The sequence below is a fragment of the Scyliorhinus torazame genome, chromosome 7, assembly GCF_047496885.1.
Source record: "Scyliorhinus torazame isolate Kashiwa2021f chromosome 7, sScyTor2.1, whole genome shotgun sequence".
In the NCBI taxonomy this organism is placed as follows: Eukaryota; Metazoa; Chordata; class Chondrichthyes; order Carcharhiniformes; family Scyliorhinidae; genus Scyliorhinus; species Scyliorhinus torazame.
In genome coordinates, this window is record NC_092713.1 from 11,412,057 (window position 1) to 11,434,278 (window position 22,222).

General features: G+C 44.8%; 1 protein-coding gene across 2 annotated transcripts in view; it reads left to right on the top strand.

The window, feature by feature from the left end:
• syde2 (synapse defective 1, Rho GTPase, homolog 2 (C. elegans)) overlaps nucleotides 1–22,222 on the top strand; it is a 153,772-nt gene that overhangs the window by 9,485 nt on the left and 122,065 nt on the right. For both annotated transcript variants that reach the window (XM_072510312.1, XM_072510313.1), the window contains exon 2: nucleotides 5,271–5,969. In XM_072510312.1, the coding sequence (XP_072366413.1) occupies nucleotides 5,271–5,969 (699 nt within the window). The remainder of the gene's footprint in view (nucleotides 1–5,270; nucleotides 5,970–22,222) is intronic.

Genomic DNA, 22,222 nt, shown 5'->3' on the forward strand with positions numbered 1-22,222 from the left:
TGTGACACTAATAAAGATTGTTATTAATTTATTCCATGTCCCAGCATCCACGCACTCTGGGGTAGTGAATTCCACAGATTCACAAACCCTTTAGGAGAAGTAGTTTCTCCTCATCTCTTATTTTAAATTTGCTACATCTGGGATGCCTCTATCAATCTCGCTCTCTTCTCATACAGCATAAATTTGTTGTTCTTCCCTTTCATTTTGTAGTTCTTACAACTTGTCCTGATAAATGCAAGATGAAGAACTTTGACAAAATGTCCCTCCGCAATATTTAAGTGTTAACCAGAGTGCATTAAGTATTTTTTTTGCCAATTGGATCTGAAAATCCTTGCAGAATTTTCTAGGTTCTTCTAAACTGGAAGACAGCAAGGTACCAATAATTAAAAATTGGCATGCATAGTTGGTCACTGGGAGGCTGAATGTTTGTTGCTGGTACGGTCTTTTGAAATACTGTTCTACAGAAAGTGAGAGTACTGTTTGAAACTTAGTCTTAATTGGCAGAAATTTGTGTTCAGGGAGAATGGTAGGCATGCTGGTATTTCATAGCTTGCTACTTCAAAGGAGAGTGTGTATTACCTGATAGTTAAACACTAGAAAAACATTGTGGCATGAGGATTGTTATTTTACTTCATTAGAATCTGCAAATGCATTCCTGGTGTTAGAAGAACACCATTACTGAACCAACATAGTATTTCAGAGGCATAAATTATTGGACCGTAAGTTCAGAGCTCCTCTGTGTTGGATTTGGGAGTTCCCATTAAGATCCGCTGGGGGGATCCCTCTGAGGTTCCCGGGTAAGGCTTTGCCTGGCAATTACCCAAAGTGCACACTTTCTCTGGACAATTGCTCTGTGTTGAAAACCATCTGAAAATTGGATTTGGATTTGTTTATTGTCACGTGTACCGAGGTACAGTGAAAAGTATTTTTCTGCGAGCAGCTCAACAGATCATTAAGTACATGGGAAGAAAAGGGAATAAAAGAAAATACATAATAGGGCAACACAACATATACAATGTAACTACATAAGCACTGGCATCGGATGAAGCATACAGGGTGTAGTGTTAATGAGGTCAGTCCATAAGAGGGTCATTTAGGAGTCTGGTGACAGTGGGGAAGAAGCTGTTTTTGAGTCTGTTCGTGCGTGTTCTCAGACTTCTGTATCTCCTGCCCGATGGAAGAAGTTGGAAGAGTGAGTAAGCCGGGTGGGAGGGATCTTTGATAATGCTGTCCGCTTTCCCCAGGCAGCGGGAGGTGTAGATGGAGTCAATGGATGGGAGGCAGGTTTGTGTGATGGACTGGGCAGTGTTCACGACTCTCTGATGTTTCTGGCGGTCCTGGGCCGAGCAGTTGCCATACCAGGCTGTGATGTAGCCCGATAAGATGCTTTCTATGGTGCATCTGTAAAAGTTGGTAAGGGTTAATGCGGACATGCCAAATTTCCTGAGGAAGTATAGGCGTTGTTGTGCTTTCTTGGTGGTAGCGTCGACGTGGGTAGACCAGGACAGATTTTTGGAGATGTGCACCCCTAGGAATTTGAAACTGCTAACCATCTCCACCTCGGCCCCGTTGATGCTGACAAGGGTGTGTACAGTACTTTGCTTCCTGAAGTCAATGACCAGCTCTTTAGTTTTGGTGGCATTGAGGGAGAGATTGTTGTTGCTACACCACTCCACTAGGTTCTCTATCTCCCTCCCGCCTGTATTCTGACTCGTCGTTATTCGAGATCCGGTCCATTATGGTCGTATCGTCAGCAAACTTGTAGATGGAGTTGGAACCAAGTTTTGCCACGCAGCCGTGTGTGTACAGGGAGTAGAGTAGGGGGCTAAGTACGCAGCCTTGCGGGGCCACGGTGTTGTGGACTATTGTGGAGGAGGTGATGTTGTTCATTCTTTCTTATTGTGGTCTGTTGGTCAGAAAATCGAGGATCCAGTTGCAGAGTGGGGAGCCAAGTCCTAGGTTTTGGTGCTTTGATATGAGCTTGGCTGGGATTATGGTGTTGAAGGCGGAGCTGTAGTCAATAAATAGGAGTCTGATGTAGGAGTCCTTGTTTTCGAGATGCTCTAGGGATGAGTGTAGGGCCAGGGAAATGGTGTCTGATGTGGACCGGTTGCAGCGGTATGCGAATTGCAGTGGATCAAGGCGTTCTGGGAGTATGGAGGTGATGCGCTTCATGATCAACCTCTCGAAGCACTTCATTACGACTGAAGTCAGGGCCACTGGACGGTAGTCATTGAGGCACTTTGCCTGGTTCTTCTTTGGTGCCGGTATGATGGTGGTCTACTTGAAGCGGGTGGGGACCTCGGGAGTGGAGTAGGGACAGGTTAAAGATGTCCGCGAATACCTCTGCCAGCTGGTCCACGCAGGCTCGGAGTGCACGACCAGGGATCCCGTCCGGGCCCGTCGCCTTCCGAGGGTTCACTTTCAGGAAGGCCAATCTGACTTTGGAAGCTGTGATGGTGGGTATGGGTGAATTATGGGCTGCTGGGGCACTCGACAGCGGATTGTTGGTTACCTGCTCGAACCGAGCATAGAATGCATTGATGCATTGAGTTCATCGGGGAGGGGTGTGCTGCTGCCAGAGATACTGTTTGGCTTCGCTTTGTAGCCCGTTATGTTGTTTAGTCCTTGCCACAACCACCGAGAGTCTGTCTGTGACTCTAGCTTGGTTTGATATTGTGATTCAAAATGCGATTCAAATCGCAAACTTTGGATGGCTCTGGCAGCATACCACCAATCGTTTCACAGAAAACATTAGCGTCGTCATCTCTTCCCCCCCCCCCCCCCCCCCCCCCCCCCACCCCAACACACACAACCTTCAACCTGCTTACTCACCCTGACCGCCTCTATAGGCCCAAACCACCTGCTTCAGATGACCCAAATCCTATCCACGTACCTCAGCCATTACTTCTTCCTGACCTGTCGATTTCACTGGACTCTTTAACGTGCCTGCTTTGCAGCAGATAGTGCAGTAAAAAAAATGGAACGTGGCCTCATGTATCCACCGGAGCTGCACTGCTCTGGGGCTGACGAGGGGTCTTTCGAATTGGGCCCCAAGCAGCTCCGGGGACGTGTCAGTGTAATTGACGCTGGTGGGTAAATATGTATTAATTTCTCTTAATTCCTATGAGCCATCAATTTATGGCCCACCATGGCTTGCATGAAGGTATGAGTGGGTCCCAGTCTCACTTGATGACTTCAGTACAAAAATCAAGGCTGACACCAGTACAGTACTGATTGAGGTTGCACTGTTGGAGGGAGTTGTCTTTCGGATGAAAACACAACACAAGAAATAGTAGAAGTAGACATTATGGCTAGCCAAGTCTACTTTACCATTTAACACATCATAGCTGATCTTGGACTTGAGCTGCACTTCCCTGCCCATTCCTCCATATCACTCGATTCCCTGAGACCAAAAATCTGCCTTTCCCAGATTTACTGTATTTGATGATGGAGCATCCACAACTGTCTGGAGTAGAGAAATCCAGATGACTACCCTTTTAAGTGAAGTAATTTCCCCTCATCTTAGTCCTAAATGATCGGCCCCTTATCCTGAGATTGTGCCCCCACTGTGCGTCTCCGATTCCCCAACCAGCGGAAACGATTGCTCAGTGCCTACCTTATCAAGCTCCTTCAGAATCTTGTGTGTTTCAAGGAGATCAGTTTTTATTATTATAAATTATGAGATGTTAAGCCTACAATCTGTTGGTCCTCTCAGATGGGTGCAAAAGACACTATTTAGGAATGAGCAGGGGAGTCAGCTGGCCAATGTTTATCCCTCTGTCAACATCACCAGATCAGGTTACTGTGGAGTTGTGCGTAAATTGGCTGCCACCGTTTCTACATTACAGCTACTGACTGACTACCCTTGAAAAAAGTACTCGATTGGCTCCAAAGTGCTTTGAGACATCCAGTGGTCCTGACAGGTGCTTTATATATGTGCCATTTTTTTTTCTGAGGTCCAAGTCTTGGAGGCCTAAAGTAGAACTGTTTGAGTATTAATATAGTTTTTATAAGTTTGTCTAATTTCAAAGTGGACTAGTTAATTTGGAGTAGCAAGAACTTGGATTATTGACAAATGTTTAGTATTATATAACGTGGTTGTTTCATTGTTGGTGGGTTCAGACATGCATGTGAATGGATAAACAAGCCATTCCTAATGAGCTGCCATGCAACTTTCTTTAAGATATTGTTTCCAATTGAAAAGTGGTTTAGTTGTGGGTTAATTCCTAGAGCAAGCATGTGTTAGTGAAGTGCACCTGATAATATCAGCATTGGGAAAGAATTGAGAACTAGTTGAATCTGTTATCTGAAATCTGTTGGAATGTAGCGCAAGTACAAACGTGCTGATTATTTGTAGTCCCTTAAAAGTAGTAATATACCAAGTGTTGCAGGGCTTGCGTGTTTTGTGACCACTGCATTCCTGTGAAAGTATTTGCCTGGAAGGCAGTACGTGGTATAGCAAGCACTACTGCAAAGTCTGGAAGTAAACACATCTTTGTCAATGTGACGTGGTTATGTTTACACCTAGAACAACATGGCAGTCCTGAGTTGCCTGTTTTGCCAGGTGGAAATGGACATATTATTTTCATGTTAAATTGCAGTGTTTTAACCCAAATATTGGAGATCTTGGAGTGCTTGTTCCAAATGCAAAGTGTGTCCATGCACAGTTAAACTGTACCTTACTGAGGCCAGATAAAGCACTGGGCCAGATTTTCAAGAAATAAGAAATACCAATTGGTTACCTTTTTAACTACTATTTCTTATTACTGTCTGGATAAGATTTGGCCACTTGAATTATTTGTGGGATAACACCAGCTTTCATATTTCATGTAGTGGATATATACCTGGGATTTTACAGAACATCCATCTCCACTCTGGAAACTGTAATTAAAATCTGCCGGTGGTGCACATTGTGTTAACAAATCCAAGGACTTGCAAGAATTATAGAGAACTTGAAGTGTGAACTTCTGCAAGTTTTTGAAGTATGCAACAATTGTAAAGATGAATATTTTTGAATGTAATTGAAGCCTGTGACATTGGCAAATCTAATTCCATACAGTACATAGACACTTTATAATGAAGAACTGTTTAATTCCAGTAAACTCTGGATTGCAAGGTTTGGAATGCTATCTATTTTAAGAGGTGCAATAGAACTTTATCTGGATGTGTCTTTCCTATTTTGCATGTTTGGTTAAACATTCCAACTGTTTTCACCTAAACTGACTTGTTTCTTTTTTTCCTCTTTTCCCCCTCCCCCCTCAATCAAGACCTGATTGAAAATGTTCATACTTCTTCAGTTAACAAGAGAGAATTGAAAGCCAATGAAGCTAATGAACTCAACGACTGCAGGCCACACATAAACAACATTACGGTGTCCAAAAAAAGGAACTGGCTGCAGCAAAGTACTCTGAACTCTTATTTGAATGAAGAGACCAATGCTCCCGGAACAGTAGAGCTCACAAATTATGCAAGTGACCCAAACGCCTTACAAGAAAGTGGGCAGCAGCCTGCAGATCCACCAAGAGAGCATATCCGACAAAATGACCCAAAACAAACTGCAGAGAATACTCTGGATCATAGTGAAGAAAATGATGCAGATGATGAGGGGGAAATATGGTACAATCCCATCCCAGAAGATGATGAAGTCGATCTACCACAAGTTCAATCCCGTCCCAGAACTTCTGTGGCTAGAATTGATAATTCAAGCATCAGTTTGCAGGTGAAGCAATGTTCATTGCCTGCTGGTGACTTGATTAAGGGACCAATGACTGTGGTGACCTCTTCAAGTTGCTCTGAAAGTGTGAAGGATGCCCAGGTAGCTCCAGCAATTGATGTGAATCAGGAGAATTCTGTGAATTCTACCAATTCCACGGACAGTGGGCAGTTGCAGAGGCAAATCTGTGAATGCAAGTGTCAGAGTGGGGCGAGTGTGGAGGAGGTCTGTGTCCACAGACCTCTAACTTCAGGTAAGCTGTTTGTATTGCATCATGGGAAACCATTGCCCTGTAAAGATTATGCAGATTCTTTAAAATTATCCAAGTACCCATTGGAATTTACTGTCTCACTTATTCTCAAATTTTCTAGAACTTCAGGAGTTAAATTATAGTTCATGTAGATTTGAAGTATATTTTCGGCATTGTAAATATCTAGTTTGTACACAATTGAGCCTGGGAGGCGGGATTAGCCCTTGTATGTCATTAAATTCTTCCCTGCTTCATGAGACATGAGCGCTACCCCCGTAGGAGTAACTATTATTTGCTAATGCAGCAATAACATGTTTTACAATAGAGGTATTTGAATAATTCCTTCTTGAAATCACGCAATGTTTTGACCTCAACTATTCTGTGGTAATGAATTCCACAGATTCACAATTCTGGGTGAAGAAATTTCTCTTCTCAGTCTAAAAGGTTTACCCCTCATTCTCAAACTAAGACCCATATTTCTGGACCCCGCCCCCCCCCCCCCCCCCAAAAAAAAACCACATCGGGAACATTCTTTCTGAATCTACCCTGTCTAACCCTGTTAGAATTTTTCTATGAGATCCCCCCTCACTCTTCTAAACTCCAATGAATATAATCCTAAACGACTTGGTCTCTTCTCGTAAGACAATCCTGTCATCCCAGGAATCAGCCTGGTAAACCTTCGCAGCACTCCCTCCATAGCAAGAATATCGTTCCTCATAAGGACACTAAAACTGTACCCAGTACTCCTGGTGTGGCCTCACCAGTGCCCTCTGCAATTGTAGTAAAACATCCCTGTTCCTATACTCCAATCCTCTCGCTATGAAGGCCAACATACCATTTGCCACATTTAACTGCCTGCTATACCTGTGCGCTTACTTTCAGCGACTGATGCATGAGGACACCAAGGTCTCGCTGTGTATCCACCTGTTTCAATTTACACCCATTCAAATAATCTGCTTTCCTAGTTTTGCTACTGTAACCTCACATTTATCCACATTATACTGCATCGGCCATGCATATGCCCACTCACCCAGCCTCTCCAAATCACACTGAAGCATCTCTGTATCGTCCTCACAGCTCATTGCCCCACCCAACTTTGAGTCATCTGCAAATTTGGAGAGAAAACATTAATATATAATGTGAACAGTTGGGGTCCTAACACGGGCACCTGCGGTACCCCACTAGTCACTAGACCCATTTGAGGATGTGTTGCATATACTACTAGGCTTGTATTCCTTGAAATAAAGAAGACTAAGGAGTAATCTAGTGGAGGAGTTTAAGATGATTGAAGATTGTATTGGACAGATAGGGAACTTTCCACTGTTGAGGAAGTCCAGAACAAATGGCAGAAATTAATTATACTCCTGTCCCTATGTTTGAATTTTTTTCAAAATGAGTCACAATAGGTCTAACGTGTTGAGCTAATTAAATCCCTAATTTGACACAATCCCTATTCAGCATTTCAATTCACCATCAAAAAATTAATATAGGTAATAAGCATGACAAAGTAAGGCTCCAAATGCATTGCATTTCTCGTTCTGTGACCAAGTCAGTCTACATTATTTGCAGAACTGTGTTAGCATGTTGTACTTTCACCTTTTTGAATCTTGGAATTAAATGCAGCCAATTATTGGTAAAATATAAATAAAGTAGATTGGACCATCTCAAACCAATTTACCATTCTTAACATGAAATACTCCTTTCTAGCATTTGGTAACTTAATTTGGAGGTTACACGGGTTGTTTTTTGTAGAAAATGTCACCATCGCTAGGCGTGTCTCCAAGACACTGTCAGGTGAGAACAACTTCAACTTTGCTTCAGGATTGTTTGCTGGCTCTGGTGCCCAAAATTAACATGTTTCACACCTCCAGTATTTGCTTTAAGCAGAATTAAAAATCACAAAATTACAGCTAATGTGCATGGTCTGAAAGGAGAATTGAGGTAGATGATCGGCATTAATCTTATTGCGTGATGGAGCAAGCCTGGTAGACCATATGGTCCTGCTCCTATTTCCTTTGTTTGATGCTCTTGGCTTCATACCCATATTTTAGTTCTAATAAACGCATTCATGCTGTGATGCACTTGTTTATATTGTTGCTTGTACAGCTTAGAAAGTCATTAAAAGCCCCAACACTGCCATGCAACTTCTTCACAGTGCTTTGCAATGAATAAAATCAAAGCATAAATTATCTTCAAAATTGTCTCTATGGAAAATAGTGTGTTTTGTATAATCGACTGTTGTTAAACTTAGGCCTTTAAATTTCCACCGATTTGAAGAGCTGTCTTAGCCAACAGCTCTTTATTGATAGAGATTTTAACTGCTGTGAAGGGAGCTTTCTCCAAGGGTTCTTGCGTGCATGCAGTTCTGATTCTCCCATTCAACACTGCAATTTGTAATGCTAACTTCCAATTGCTTATCTGCACCATTATTTAAGATACTATGCACTTCCATCACTTGTGGGATTAATAAATTCTCAAATTTACTGCGGATGCAATTGTGGTATCATGGGTGATGGTATGTAATCTAGTATTGTGTACTTTTTTTCCTGCTTGAATTTAACTACCGAAATCATCCTGGCACATTTGAGATATTGTCCTTGATACAGTTCTGTGGCTGGACTTCCCATACAGCAAAAAATATATGTATCAATTACATATGCCCCAATTTATTTGAACCAAGTTTAATATGTAGGGGAAGGATAAAGATCATAAATTAAAGCATTGATATCCAGTAGCTGTGATCTAAATATGCTGTCTCCGGTTGTCTTTAAATAGCAGCATATCTTTTCAAACATTCCAGGGTATATTTGAATCTTCTCTGAACTGGGTATCCTTGGGATTAATTTCACATGGGGAAGTCTTTTACCAATTTTGTGGAAACTTTTTATAATCATGTCGTGACTACCAAGCAACTCCTAGCATGAATTCAATATCTTCAGAGGCATAGTGTTTATGCACTTCATCCTGGCTGCCATTCTCAAAGGTTTAAACTTTTCTCCCGCTGGCTTTTTAAAACATTTGAATAATTGATCATAGGAACATGCAAACTCATTAGTATTAATACATCACTAATTTGTTTTTGTCTGCTGTCATTAGTTAGATTTAATTTGACAGATGAGCTGGTATGTTTGTTCGCTGTCAGAGGGCATTGAAATCAGATAACAGGATGTATCTTTTAAAGCAGCCACGCTGAGCACTTGACAGTCATGTGGAAATGATTTTGAATAGCAGTCAAACAGGAAACTAGACATTTTTCAAATTCCATCTAGCCTCCCTGTTGAAATCAGGATTATAAGACATTAGCCAGCTGGGAGGCTGAGGCTTTAAACTTCTATGTAAAAGACATTCTGGTGCTGGAAAGACACACTGATCACTTTTCTGTGTGCACTCCGATGGCATTGGGACACTGAAGTATGATTAACCTGAAACTACCAGCAGTGGGATGGTATTATGACTGTGCTGATAACCTGTTCAGTGAATCTGGCCCTGGCCTGAATTATCTTTCTGCTGGTTCACCATCATAAAGGCAGTTCAAGTCTGCAGACAAAATACCACGTCCAAAGAAATATGTGTGGTCGCAATGAAAAATGTGTGGGGTTAGAAAAAAATAATTGGCAAAGGAGTTTTATGCTCTTGAGTGGAATTTCCTGTAAAGGGATTCAGTAGTGATCTATGAAGTTGTGTACCTAAGCATTTTTCCAAAATTGTTACCAAATGAATTTGAGTAGTTCACCTCCTGGTATTAAAGCCCCTGGTTACCACAAGGTTTGAAAATACACCTGGTTTATGTTTAATGAAATGCGCAACTGCTGTTTATAAATGAAAAATAAATGTTATTAGTAAGACTCCTGTTGCCAACAGCTGACACTTAATCATAGAAGGAAGTTGTTAGACTTTTTACTGTGACTTATAGATGCTTTCCATGTTTAATAGAAACTCTAGCCTTTTATTCCATATCAGCAAAGCACACAAGACTTGGAGGAAAGGGGGTGCATATTTTGATGAAAACCGAAATAAAAGAAAGTTGCACACAAATGATATCGGTCAATCCAACAAGAAATCATACACCACTTTCCTCTAGCAGCAGTAACATTTACATAGCACCTTTAGTGAAATAAAACATTTTGAAGTGTTTCACAAGGGGATTATGAAGCAAAAATTGGCAGAGGCGCACAAGGTGATATTAGGGCAAATACATAGAACATACAGTGCAGAAGGAGGCCATTCGGTCCATCGAGTCTGCATCGACCCACTTAAGCCTTCACTTCCACCCTATCCCCATAACCCACTATACCCTCCAACCTTTTTGGACACCAAGGGCAATTTAGCATGGCCAATCCACCTAACCTTGCACGTCTTTGGACTGGTTGATGATTGGTGGTATGTTTTAAATAACTTTTTAAGAGGAGAAAAGAGGTTTGCGTAAGGAATTCCGGAATTTGGGGCCCAGGCAGCAGAAAGCACAGCCACCTACGGAACAACTTAAATTTGCAATTTTTTTTTCAATCCAGGGATGTGTGCTTCACTGGCTCAGCCAGCATTCATTGCCCATCCTTAATTACCCTCTAAGGTAAAGGTGAGCCACATTCTTGAACTGCTGCAGTCTGGTGTAGGTACACCCACACTGCTGTTAGGGAGGGAGTTCCAGGATTTTGACCCAGTGACAGTGAAGGAATGGCGAGGTTTGGCGGGGAGCTTGAAAATGAAAATTGCTTATTGTCACAAGTAGGCTTCAAATGAAGTTACTGTGAAAAGCCCCTAGTCGCCACATTCTGGCGCCTGTTCGGGGAGGCTGTTACCTTCTGACTACCTTCTAGGTAGTGTTGTTCCCGTGTGTCTGCTGACCTTGCCCTGGGTAGTAGTGGTCATGGGTTTGGATGGTGCTGAATAATGAAACTTGTAAATGGTACACATTGCTGTACTGAGTGTTGGTGGTGGAGGGAGTGAATATTTGTGGATGGGGTGTCAATCAAGCACCCAATCCTGGATGGTGTCATGTTTCTTGTGTTATTGGAGCTGCACTCACGGAGGCTATCCCATCACACTCCTGACTTGTGCCTTGTAGATATTGGACAGGCTTTGGGGAGTCGGGCGATGAGTACTTGCCGTAAGATTCCTAGCTCTTTTAATCACAGTATTTATATGGCTCGTCCAGTTGAGTTCTTAATCAATGGTAACCCTAATCAATGGTAACCTGAAAATGTTGATAGTGGGAGATTCAGTGAGTGGTAATAGAACAAAGAAAAGTACAGCACAGGAACAGGCCCTTTGGCCCTCCAAGCCCGTGCCGACCCTGCTGCCCGACTAAACTACGGTAGCAAGTTCCAGGCACCCACTACCCTCTGTGGAAAAAAAACTTGCCTCGTACATCTTCTCCAAACCTTGCCCCTCGCACCTTAAACCTATGTCCCCTAGTAATTGACCCCTCTACCCTGGGGAAAAGCCTCTGACTATCCACTCTGTCTATGCCCCTCATAATTTTGTAGACCTCTATCAGGTCGCCCCTCAACCTCCGTCGTTGCAGTGAGAACAAACCGAGTTTATTCAACCGTTCCTCATAGCTCATATTGCTAAGTGAGTGCTGCTTGATTGCACTGCTAATGATTCGTCCCATTACTTTTATTGATGGTTGAAAGTTGACTGATGGGACAGTAGTAGTTGCCTGGGTTGGAAGTTGACTGATGGGACAGTAGTAGTTGTCTGGGTAGGATTTATCCTGCTTTTTTGTGTGCAGGACATACCTGATCAATTTTCCACATTGCTAGGTAGATGTTAGTGTTGTAGCTGTACTGGAGCAGCTTGGCTAGGAGTGTGGCAAGTTCTGGAGCACAAGTATTCATTTAAGTCTATACCTTATCCCCTTAAATGCATTCTCAACTGTTTGCTTGATCAGCTCCCTGTAGTAGAGTTTCACATTCTTGTCAATCTGGGTAAAGGTGTTACTTCTGAATTTCCTACTTAATTTTTGTGGTGAGTCTTATATTGATGGTTTTTCTTTCCCTCACAAGAGGAAACAGATTTTCTCTGTCTACTCAATAATCTTTAATAATTTTAACAACTTATATTCCCGGCTTGGGTAACTGTCTGTGTGGAGTCTGCATGTTCTCCCCATGTCTGCGTGGGTTTCCTCCGAGTGCTCCGGTTTCCTCCCACTGTTCAAAGATGTGCAGGTTAGGTAGATTGGCTGTGCTAAATTGCCCTTAGTGTCCCAAAAGATTAGATGGGGTTACGAGGATAGGGTGGAGGTGTGGGCTTCAGTGGGGTGCTCTTTCCAAGGGCCTGTGCAGACTCAATGGGCCGAATGGCCTCCTTCTGCACTGTAAATTCTATGATTCTATCTCTTGAGCGTCTCCTTTCAAGAGAAAAGAGACCCAGCCAATTAATATTTTCTTAATGGGCATAACCTCACATTGCTGGTATAATCTTTGTGAATCCTTTTTTGTGCATAAACCTGTACTCCTATTTCCGTTTGTGTAATATGGTGATTGGAATTATGCACCGTACTCTCGTGAGGTTTAACCAAGGTTTGATACAGTTTTAATAACATCACTCTCCAACTTTACCATAGCTTAATTTAGTCAATTAAAGATAACTTGAATAGCGCTCCACATGTTCCGGCTGGAGTTTCAGCTCAAATCTCTGGATCATGGTCACAACCTTCTGGCATATTTCTTTTTTGAAAAGTGAGAAGATTTATTAAATATTTCTGTGCTATTCCTTCCCAATTCATGCCCCCTCCCAACCCAAAACCAACAAGCAGTTAAAATATGGATTATCAGCTGCTCTCGTGATCCTGGGCTGATAAACAACATAATCCACAGTTGAAATTGGGTATTGACATGAAAGTGAAAAAAATGATTTTCTGTTTCAATATTAAAACTATATTTTATCCTTGTCCATTGATCTAATGTAGAAATAGTTTGAAGCACAGTAAGGTATGGATGAGGTGTTTGATGGTTAAAAGGCTAATTCTAGTGACTACTTTACAGAAGCACTAAACCTTTTACATAATCTTTCCACCTGGATGTTCTGAGCAGCAAGGGCTCATTTAGGTAACTATTCTAATGTTGGGTAAGGTGATAGGTTACTCAAAATGTTACCAGTAAAATAATCTGGTCACAAAGCAGACTTACACCTGGTTGGCACACAAATTTGTTATCTGCTGTCTTTTTCCTGGTTTGTGGTCACAAGATTTTTTTTCTGCTGTGCAATGTGGTACTAATACAAACTATGATGTTTTTTAATAAAACAATGGTTTGGTCACAAAGTTGGGAAGGATGCAAAGGCTTTCGCGAGGTGTAGCAAAGATTTACAAGGCTGGTTCCAAGGATGAGGGGCTTCAGCACTGTTGCTTCACAGCGCCAGGGTCCCAGGTTCAATTCCCAGCTGAGTCCTTGTCTGTGCAGAGTCTGCATGTTCTCCCTCTATCTGCGTGGGTTTACTCCGGGTGCTCCAGTTTCCTCTCTCAAGTCCCGAAATATGTGCTGTTAGATAATTTGGACATTCTGAATTCTCCCTCCGTGTACCCGAACAGGCGCCAGAATGTGGCGACTAGGGGCTTCTCACAGTAACTTCATTGCAGTGTTAATGTAAGCCTACTTGTGACAAATATTATTAAAGATTAAACTCCATGGATAGAATGGGCAACAGAGGCCCTCCCTGGGAACAGAAAGTAGAGAGGAGATTTTATGGTGTCAACAGGGCACAAGGGTCAAGAATCAGAGGGCATAGATTTGGACTGCAGTGGTTTAAGACGTGGCAGCTCAACCACCACTTTTTGAAGGACAATTCAGGACGGGCAATAAATCATGGACCAGCCAGCGAAGCCCACATCCCATGAACAAATATTACAAAAAGTCCCACCCAGTTCTTGATGGCCAAGGAAGGTACATTTGTGACGCAGCAAAGCAAGTTGATTTATAAACCTTTTAAATCCTTCCAGTATATGTTATTGGCAGACAGTTGAGAGAGAGGAGAGATTATCTGTCGGCCATGTGATGGAAAGAAAAGCCTCTATCATCACTATTCGTAGCACCAGACCATAACATGCGTGAGAACGTGCATGTTGCCACGGTAACTTGGACCTCTTGTGGGGTTGGTTGGCCCAGTTGGCTGGATAACCAGCGTGGATCAGATTGGTGTACACCACCATGGTGTTTGTTCTCTGTTCTGGCTGTGGCGGGCTTAGGACCCTACCCCTTTGCTCTACTTGTGGTGAATATTGCAGAGCTGTGGGTCGGACCTGTCTTCTGGCAAAGAACCGAAGAAGAGGAGGGCGAGATAGAAGTTTCCTTTGCCTTTTTATTCCATCACCCACCCACCCACCCACCACTTAACTGCAGCATAGGCGAGGCAAAAATGTATATTCTTGAAAAGAAAAGTAACCATGGCAACCAACGCTATCGTCCCTGCTCAGGACCATTGGGAACCCCATTTGGGTTGCAGTATTAAAGGTCCTCCTAGCGAGCCTCCACATGCCCAAAACAAGAACTCTGACTCCACGAACCCCATGGGATGATTAATCTGTGTTCCCTGTGGTCTTCGTGGGGGTTACAACACAGGCAGACCCAGTATACTGGTGTGGCAAATAGCCCGCTATTGCAAAGGAAAAAAATATCCCTGCACTTCTTCAACTAACCTCAGCACTTAGGGAGATGCCGAACAACTGCCACTCCAGAGGCAGTGTAGAAACAAGAAGTGGAAAAAGCCGGAGAAGCAAATGGCTAAGCCGGCAGACAGGGGCTGGTTTAGCACACTGGGCTAAATCGCTGGCTTTTAAAGCAGACCAAGGCAGGCCAGCAGCACGGTTCAATTCCCGTACCAGCCTCCCCGAACAGGCGCCGGAATGTGGCGACTAGGGGCTTTTCACAGTAATTTCATTTGAAGCCTACTTGTGATAGTAAGCAGTTTTCATTTCATTTCACATGAGACGAAACTCGGGCCTCGCCAGACTTTCGACTGACGAACATGGAGCTCCCCTCACCAGGGGGTGATTGGAGGATGTTTCTCTGAAGGGAACTGAGAGAACATAGAAAGGAGACCAAAACCGATATCCAGGCTGCGGTCAGGGTGGCGGATGTGAAGCTCTGCTGACCATTCAGGTGGCCCTAGACAAGGCGGAAAGACGATTGGAAACCCAGGAAAGCACCATTAAGGAGCTAGAGAAGGCCTCAACAGACCAGAGCAATCAGATCATCGCCCTGGAAAAGGAAATATCAAAGTTAGTCACGACGCAGGGGAATCGATCAGGAAAACGATCGAGGCGCCAAAACATATGGACTGTGGTCCTGCTGGAGGAAATCTAAGGTAGGAACCCTACAGACTGTGACCCAAATACTGGGCAATCTGGTGGGAAGAGATAGTTTCTTCAACCCACCAGAAATAGGCAGAGCCCGTTGGTCACTTTGTCTAAAACCCAAAGCTGGGGAACAACCAGGGGGGGGGGGGGGGGGGGGGGGGGGGGGGGGGAGGAAGAGAGAGAGAGCGAAAAGTGGGAATGAGAGCAAAGATAGCAAGGGCATTAGGCTGGCTACAACAGGCCTCCTGTGGCGACTTGGACCACAAAGACACCGCAAGCAACCACTTCGGGGGGTCCTTGAATTAAATGAATCCCTGGAGTGCAGGGCTTGCCCACAAGGCGTACACATGGTTAGCAGCCATGTTAGGTGGCCCCTGAACAAAGGGAAACCCCAGAGCGCAGGGGCACATTCACCAGGTAAATATGGTTGACCCCCACAGGAGGAGGGGGTGGGGGGGCAGAAACTCTCCATCAGGGTAGTCACCTGGAATGTCAGAAGACTTCAGGGCCCAGGGAAAAAATCCAGAGTCTTCGCCCATCTGAAAAGTATGAAAGCTGACATGGTCTTCCTTCAGGAGATGCATCTGAGGGAGAAGGACCGACTGCGGGTAAGAAGGGCTGGATGGGAAGACCTACCATTCCTGCTACGGGACAAGAGCCAGGCGGTAGCTATGAGAGGGCGATGTTTACTGATGAGGATCGTTACGGACCCAAAGGTCCGGTATGTCATGGTCAAAGTGTACCCGCCCAACTGGAATGTCACGGAATTAAATAAGAACACCATGGCGGAAATCCCTGTCATTGACACACACTGACTTATTTGTGGGGTGGGTCGACGATTTGCGCTGTGTACAGGACCCACCGATGGACAGGTCCAAAACAGGGAAGACCTCCAATATGGTGAAAGAACTCTGCATATTCGTGGTACAGATGGGGTCAGTGAACCCATGGTAGTTTGCCCACCCAGGGGAGAAGGAGTTCTCCTTCCTCTCCTGGCCTTCCCCCCCCCCCCCCCCCCCCCCCCACATGGAGTTTGGACACGGCCCTCCTGGCCGATGAGGCTTTCTGTGGAAAATATCACAGGCCATTGACTGGAATGGGGAGGTCTCGTTGCCAGGTTCTGGGAGGTGCTGAAGGCTGTGATCAGGGTGAAATTATTGCTTGCAAAGCACAAAGAGATGGAAAAGAGAGGGTGGCTAGGAAATGGCTAGTTGTCTCCATGCTGGAGGTAGACTGACGATACTCCGAGAATGCCGGTAGCCACAAGGGAAATAGTACAGATTAGACACAACCAGGGCAAACTAGAGCGGAGCCGGAAAAGGTTAATGAGGCATTCGAGACATTACCAGAGGGTGTAAACCTCCGAGCCCCCAACAGGGAACTTGAGGATGAAACAGTTCCTTGACGGACTGAACATGCCAGTCATGGGGCTGGAAACACCGCTAGAACTGGGAGAAGTCATGGAGAGTATTGATGCCAGGCCCAGACGGATTCCCGGCCGACTTCTACAAAATATTTGCGGGAGCACTGGCCCTGTACCTGTGGGAGACATTAGCTGGTGAGGGGCACCCTGTCGCCCACGCTAGCACAAATCTCAATTTTGCTGATACCCGAGAAAAACAGACCCAACAGAATGCAGTTCCTACAGACCCATCTTGCTGCTAAACGTGGACGTGGAAATCCTGGCCAAGATCCTAGCCAGGAGACTGGGGAACTGCGTACCAGAGATGGTAGCAGAAGACCAAACTGGCTTTGTCAAGGGTAGACAGCAACATCGAACATCAGGCGCCTGTTGAATGTGATAATGACCCCATCCCGGAAGAGAACACCAGAGGTGATAATCTCCCTGGACGCAGAAAAGGCCTGTGACAAAGTCGAATGAAAGTACCCCATAGAGGTGCTGCAGTGGTTCGGGCTTGGAGCAGGGTTAACCGCCTGGGTGAAATTTCTGTATAACGCTCCGATAGCGAGCGTACGGACAAATACCACCAGCTCAAGTACTTCCAGCTGCGCAGAGGCACAAGACAGGGAAGCCCTTTGTCCCCGCTGCTGTTCATAGAATCATAGAATTTACAGTGCAGAAGGCCCTTTGATTCATCGAGTCTGCACCGGCCGTTGGAAGGGGCATCGTACTTCAGCCCACACCTCCACCCTAGCCCATTAACTCCACCTAACCTTTTTGGACATGAAGGGCCAATCCACCTAACCTGCACATCTTTGGACTGTGGGAGGAAACTGGAGCACCCGGAGAAAACCCGTGCAGACACAGAGAAAGTGCAAACTCCACACAGATGTTAGTGGTTCGATCGCCCTAGCGCTCAAACCACTAGCGATTGCACTCAGGGCGGCAAAGAATTTGGGGTGGGGGGGCAGGGTAGGGAGGAGAAAATTCGAGGATCCCCCCCCCCCCAAAAGTGCTGCAGAGAACGAGAACCATGGGGGGAAAAGCACTCCCAAACCTGCAATCTTACCACTGGGCTGCAACTGTGGAGAGGGTAAAAGGGTGGAAGAAGGAGCCAGATGCCGAGTGGGTGCATATGGGGGAGGGCTCCTGCAGGAGGACCTGCCTCTGGGCCCTGGCTATGACGGCGCTCCCATCCTCACAGAACAAACACTCAACAAACCCAGTGGTAATAGCAGCACTCCAGTCGTGGAACCAATGGCGACAGCACTTCGGACTAACCAAAATGTCTGTTGAGGCCCCCATCTGCAATAACCACCGGTTGACGCGGTCATCAATGGACGGGGGAGATATGATGGGGTGCCGCTGACAGTTAGGGACTTCTACACAGACAGCAGACTGACAACACTCTGGGAACTAACGACAAGTTCCAGCTGACCGGGGGGTGGGGTGAAACAAACGAAGATGTATGCAGGGCAAAAACGTGCGGAGGGAAAGAAGGATACACTCACCACCCCTGCAACAGTCGTTGCTGGAGGACCTACTGGATGCGGACATCTTGGGGAAGGGGAACTGCGGTGATCTGTATGGGCAAGTATTGAGTAGGGCACACACACAACTGGACGAGAAGAGGAAAATGGGAGCAGGACTTAGCGTTTGAAATTGGCTGGCGGCTCTGGAGCAAAGCACTGCATGAGGCCAACTCCACCTCCACTTGCACACGGGTAAGCCTAATGCAGCTGAAAGTGGTACAGAGAGCTCACTTAACTAGAACCTAAATGATCAGGTTCTTTGCAGAGGTAGAGGATGAATGTGAACGGTGCCAAGGAGGCCTGGTGAACCACACCCACATGTTCTGGTCTTGCTCCAGACTTGTCGGGCTTTCGTCACCTTCGTGGTGGGGTTGAAGGTGAAGCTGTGCCCGAGTGGCAGTCTTCAGGGTCTCCGAACAGATATATATTTAATGAGGAGTAGCATTGACACCTTTGCCTCCCTAATCGCCCGCTGGAGGAGAATTCTGTTCGGCTGTCAATCACCACCCAAAGCTGCAGAATGGCTGTCCGACCTATCGGAATTTCTCCAGATGGAGAAAATCAAATTCGGCGTTCAGTAGAAGGCTTCCACAAAACATGAGAGCCGTTCACTCAGTTGTTCCAAGACCTCAACAGCCAATAAACAAGTGGCAGCTGAAAGCCATGACACAACAACAAATGCCAATGAAAGGGGGAGGGGGGAATAACAAAGAAACATGGATGCCAACCAGGCTCAACAAACAACAAAATACACAGTGCCACGCCAACCAAACAGGAACAAGGTATAGGAGCTGAAGAGGGCACAGCAGACAAGTAGAAGGGGAGGGGGGTGAAGATAAAAAGGGGGAGAGGAAGGTTGGGGACCCGGCTGGGAATAAGCAGCCACTGGAGAGCGCAAGACAAGAAAAACAATTACAGAAATGAAGGTCCAGAAATTAGTACTTTTTCAGTTGTCTCATTATGTCTAATGAGCGATCAATTATGTTCCTAGTTCAGTGAACAGACTGCTGATTCCTGCTTGGTTCTCCTGTCATAGGAAAATAGTGGAGAACATAAGAACTAGGAGCAGGAGTAGGCCATCTGGCCCCTCGAGCCTGCTCCACCATTCAATGAGATCATGGCTGATCTTTTGTGGACTCAGCTCCACTTTCCGGCCAGAACACCATAACCCTTAATCCCTTTATTCTTCAAAAAACTATAATTTTATCTCAAAAACATTTAATGAAGGAGCCTCTACTGCTTCACTGGGCAAGGAATTCCATAGATTCACAACCCTTTGGGTGAAGAAGTTTCTCCTAAACTCAGTCCTAAATCTACTTCCCCTTATTTTGAGGCTATGCCCCCTAGTTCTGCATTCACCCGCCAGTGGAAACAACCTGCCCGCATCTATCCTGTCTATTCCCTTCATAATCTTATATGTTTCTATAAGATCTCCCCTCATCCTTCTAAATTCCAACGAGTACAGTCCCAGTCTACTCAACCTCTCCTCGTAATCCAACCCCTTCAGCTCTGGGATTAACCTAGTGAATCTCCTCTGCACACCTTCCAGTGCCAGTACGTCCTTTCTCAAGTAAGGAGACCAAAACTGAACACAATACTCCAGGTGTGGCCTCACTAACACCTTATACAATTGCAGCAGAACCTCCCTAGTCTTAAACTCCATCCCTCTAGCAATGAAGGACAAAATTCCATTTGCCGCCTTAATCACCTGTTGCACCTGTAAACCAACTTTTTGCGACTCATGCACTAGCACACCCAGGTCTCTCTGCACAGCAGCATGTTTTAATATTTTACCATTTAAATAATCCCTTTTGCTGTTATTCCTACCAAAATGGATAACCTCACATTTGTCAACATTGTATTCCATCTGCCAGACTCTAGCCCATTCACTTAGCCTATCCAAATTCCTCTGCAGACTTCCAGTATCCTCTGCACTTTTTGCTTTACCACTTATCTTAGTGTCGTCTGCAAATTTGGACACACTGCCCTTGGTCCCCAACTCCAAATCATCTATGTAAATTGTGAACCGTTGTGGGCCCAACACTGATCCCTGGGGGACACCACTAGCTACTGATTGCCAACCAGAGAAACACCCATTAATCCCCACTCTTTGCTTTCTATTAATTAACCAATCCTCTATCCATGCTACTACTTTCCCCTTAATGCCATGCATCTTTATCTTATGCAGCAACCTTTTGTGTGGCACCTTGTCGAAGGCTTTCTGGAAATCCAGATATACCACATCCATTGGCTCCCCGTTATCTACCGCACTGTTAATGTCCTCAAACAATTCCACTAAATTAGTTAGGCATGACCTGCCTTTTATGAACCCATGCTGCGTCTGCCCAATGGGACAATTTCCATCCAGATGCCTCGCTATTTCTTCCTTGATGATAGATTCCAGCATCTTCCCTACTACCGAAGTTAAGCTCACTGGCCTATAATTACCCGCTTTCTGCCTACCTCCTTTTTTAAACAGTGGTGTCACGTTTGCTAATTTCCAATCCGCCGGGACCACCCCAGAGTCTAGTGAATTTTGGTAAATTATCACTAGTGCATTTGCAATTTCCCTAGCCATCTCTTTTAGCACTCTGGGATGCATTCCATCAGGTCCAGGAGACTTGTCTACCTTTAGCCCCATTAGCTTGCCCATCACTACTTCCTTGGTGATAACAATCCTCTCAAGGTCCTCACCTGATTCAAGCTTTTTCAAACTTTACCTGACCAAAGGTAATTTATATCAAAAACTAAATTGCCAGTGTGGAAATAATGTGGAATTCGTTAATTTGGACTGTATGCAGATCCCAAAAAGCTTCAAGTTTCACAGCATATCACTATGTAGAAACTGTTGACACTGAAACCATTTGAGGCTACCGCAGGCAATTCCATTAGTGACATTTATTTGTTTAATGATGTAGAAGCACGGTGTACTGTACTGAGTCTCGGAGGACCACCCCCTAGACTGCGGTCTTTCAATTAATAATTCTGATACAGATAGGTGAGTCATTAGGGCAAATGTAGTTATTTTTACAAACTAAAATATGAGCATAGTAAAAGTTGATGTTTTTTAAAAATATGCATTTTTTAAACTTTAAGAAATTCTACTTTAATAATAATGCATTTTTTAATCTGCGAAGAGTGCAGGAAGGTATGACAGTAGCAGCACCAGGCAGCCCTAAAAGTGAGATGTCAATATGGTAGAGCTATAGCACAAGACAACTTGCATGGCAAACAGCATAAGCAGTAAGTGATGGAAAGAGTTCAGCGATTCCGCTACTGATGGATTATATCTAAGTCCTGCTACATCCAGCTGTGAATGGTAGTGAACAATTAAACAGTTTGCTGGAGGAGGCGGCTCCATAAATATCCCCAAACTCCATGATGGGGGAAAGGCCTGCACATGTGCAAAAGATGAGATTTGAAGCATTTGTGACAATCTTCAGCCAGCTGTGCCAATTGGGTGATCCATTCAGCCCCTTCAGAAGTCTCCAGCATTACAGAAATCAGTCCAAATCACTCCGTGATATCAAGAAATGGCAGCAGATACTGGATACTGCATTGGTTATGGGCTCTGAAAATAGCACAGAAGACTTGTGCTCCAGAAATAGCTGTGCCCCTAGCGAATACTTTCCAGTACAGCTACAATACTGGCATCTACCTGGCAATGTGGAAAATTGCCCAGGTGTGTTCTGTGTGCACAAAGCAGGACAAATCCAACCTGGCCAATTACTGCTCCATCAGTCTACTCCCGGTAATGAGGTGGAAGGGATGATCAATGCTATCATGTGGCATGTTTGCAAAAACCTGCTCACTGGCCCTCAATTTGGGTTCCAACAGAGCCACTCCACTTCTGACCTCCTTGCAGCATTGATTCAAACATGGACAAAAGAGTTTAAGTCCAGAGGTGAGAGTGACTACCATTGACATCAAGACCACATTTGAGGGAGTATGGCATCAGGAAGTCTCAGCAAAACTACAGTCAATGGTGTCAAGAGGAAAGATCTGTACTGGTTGGTGCCATACC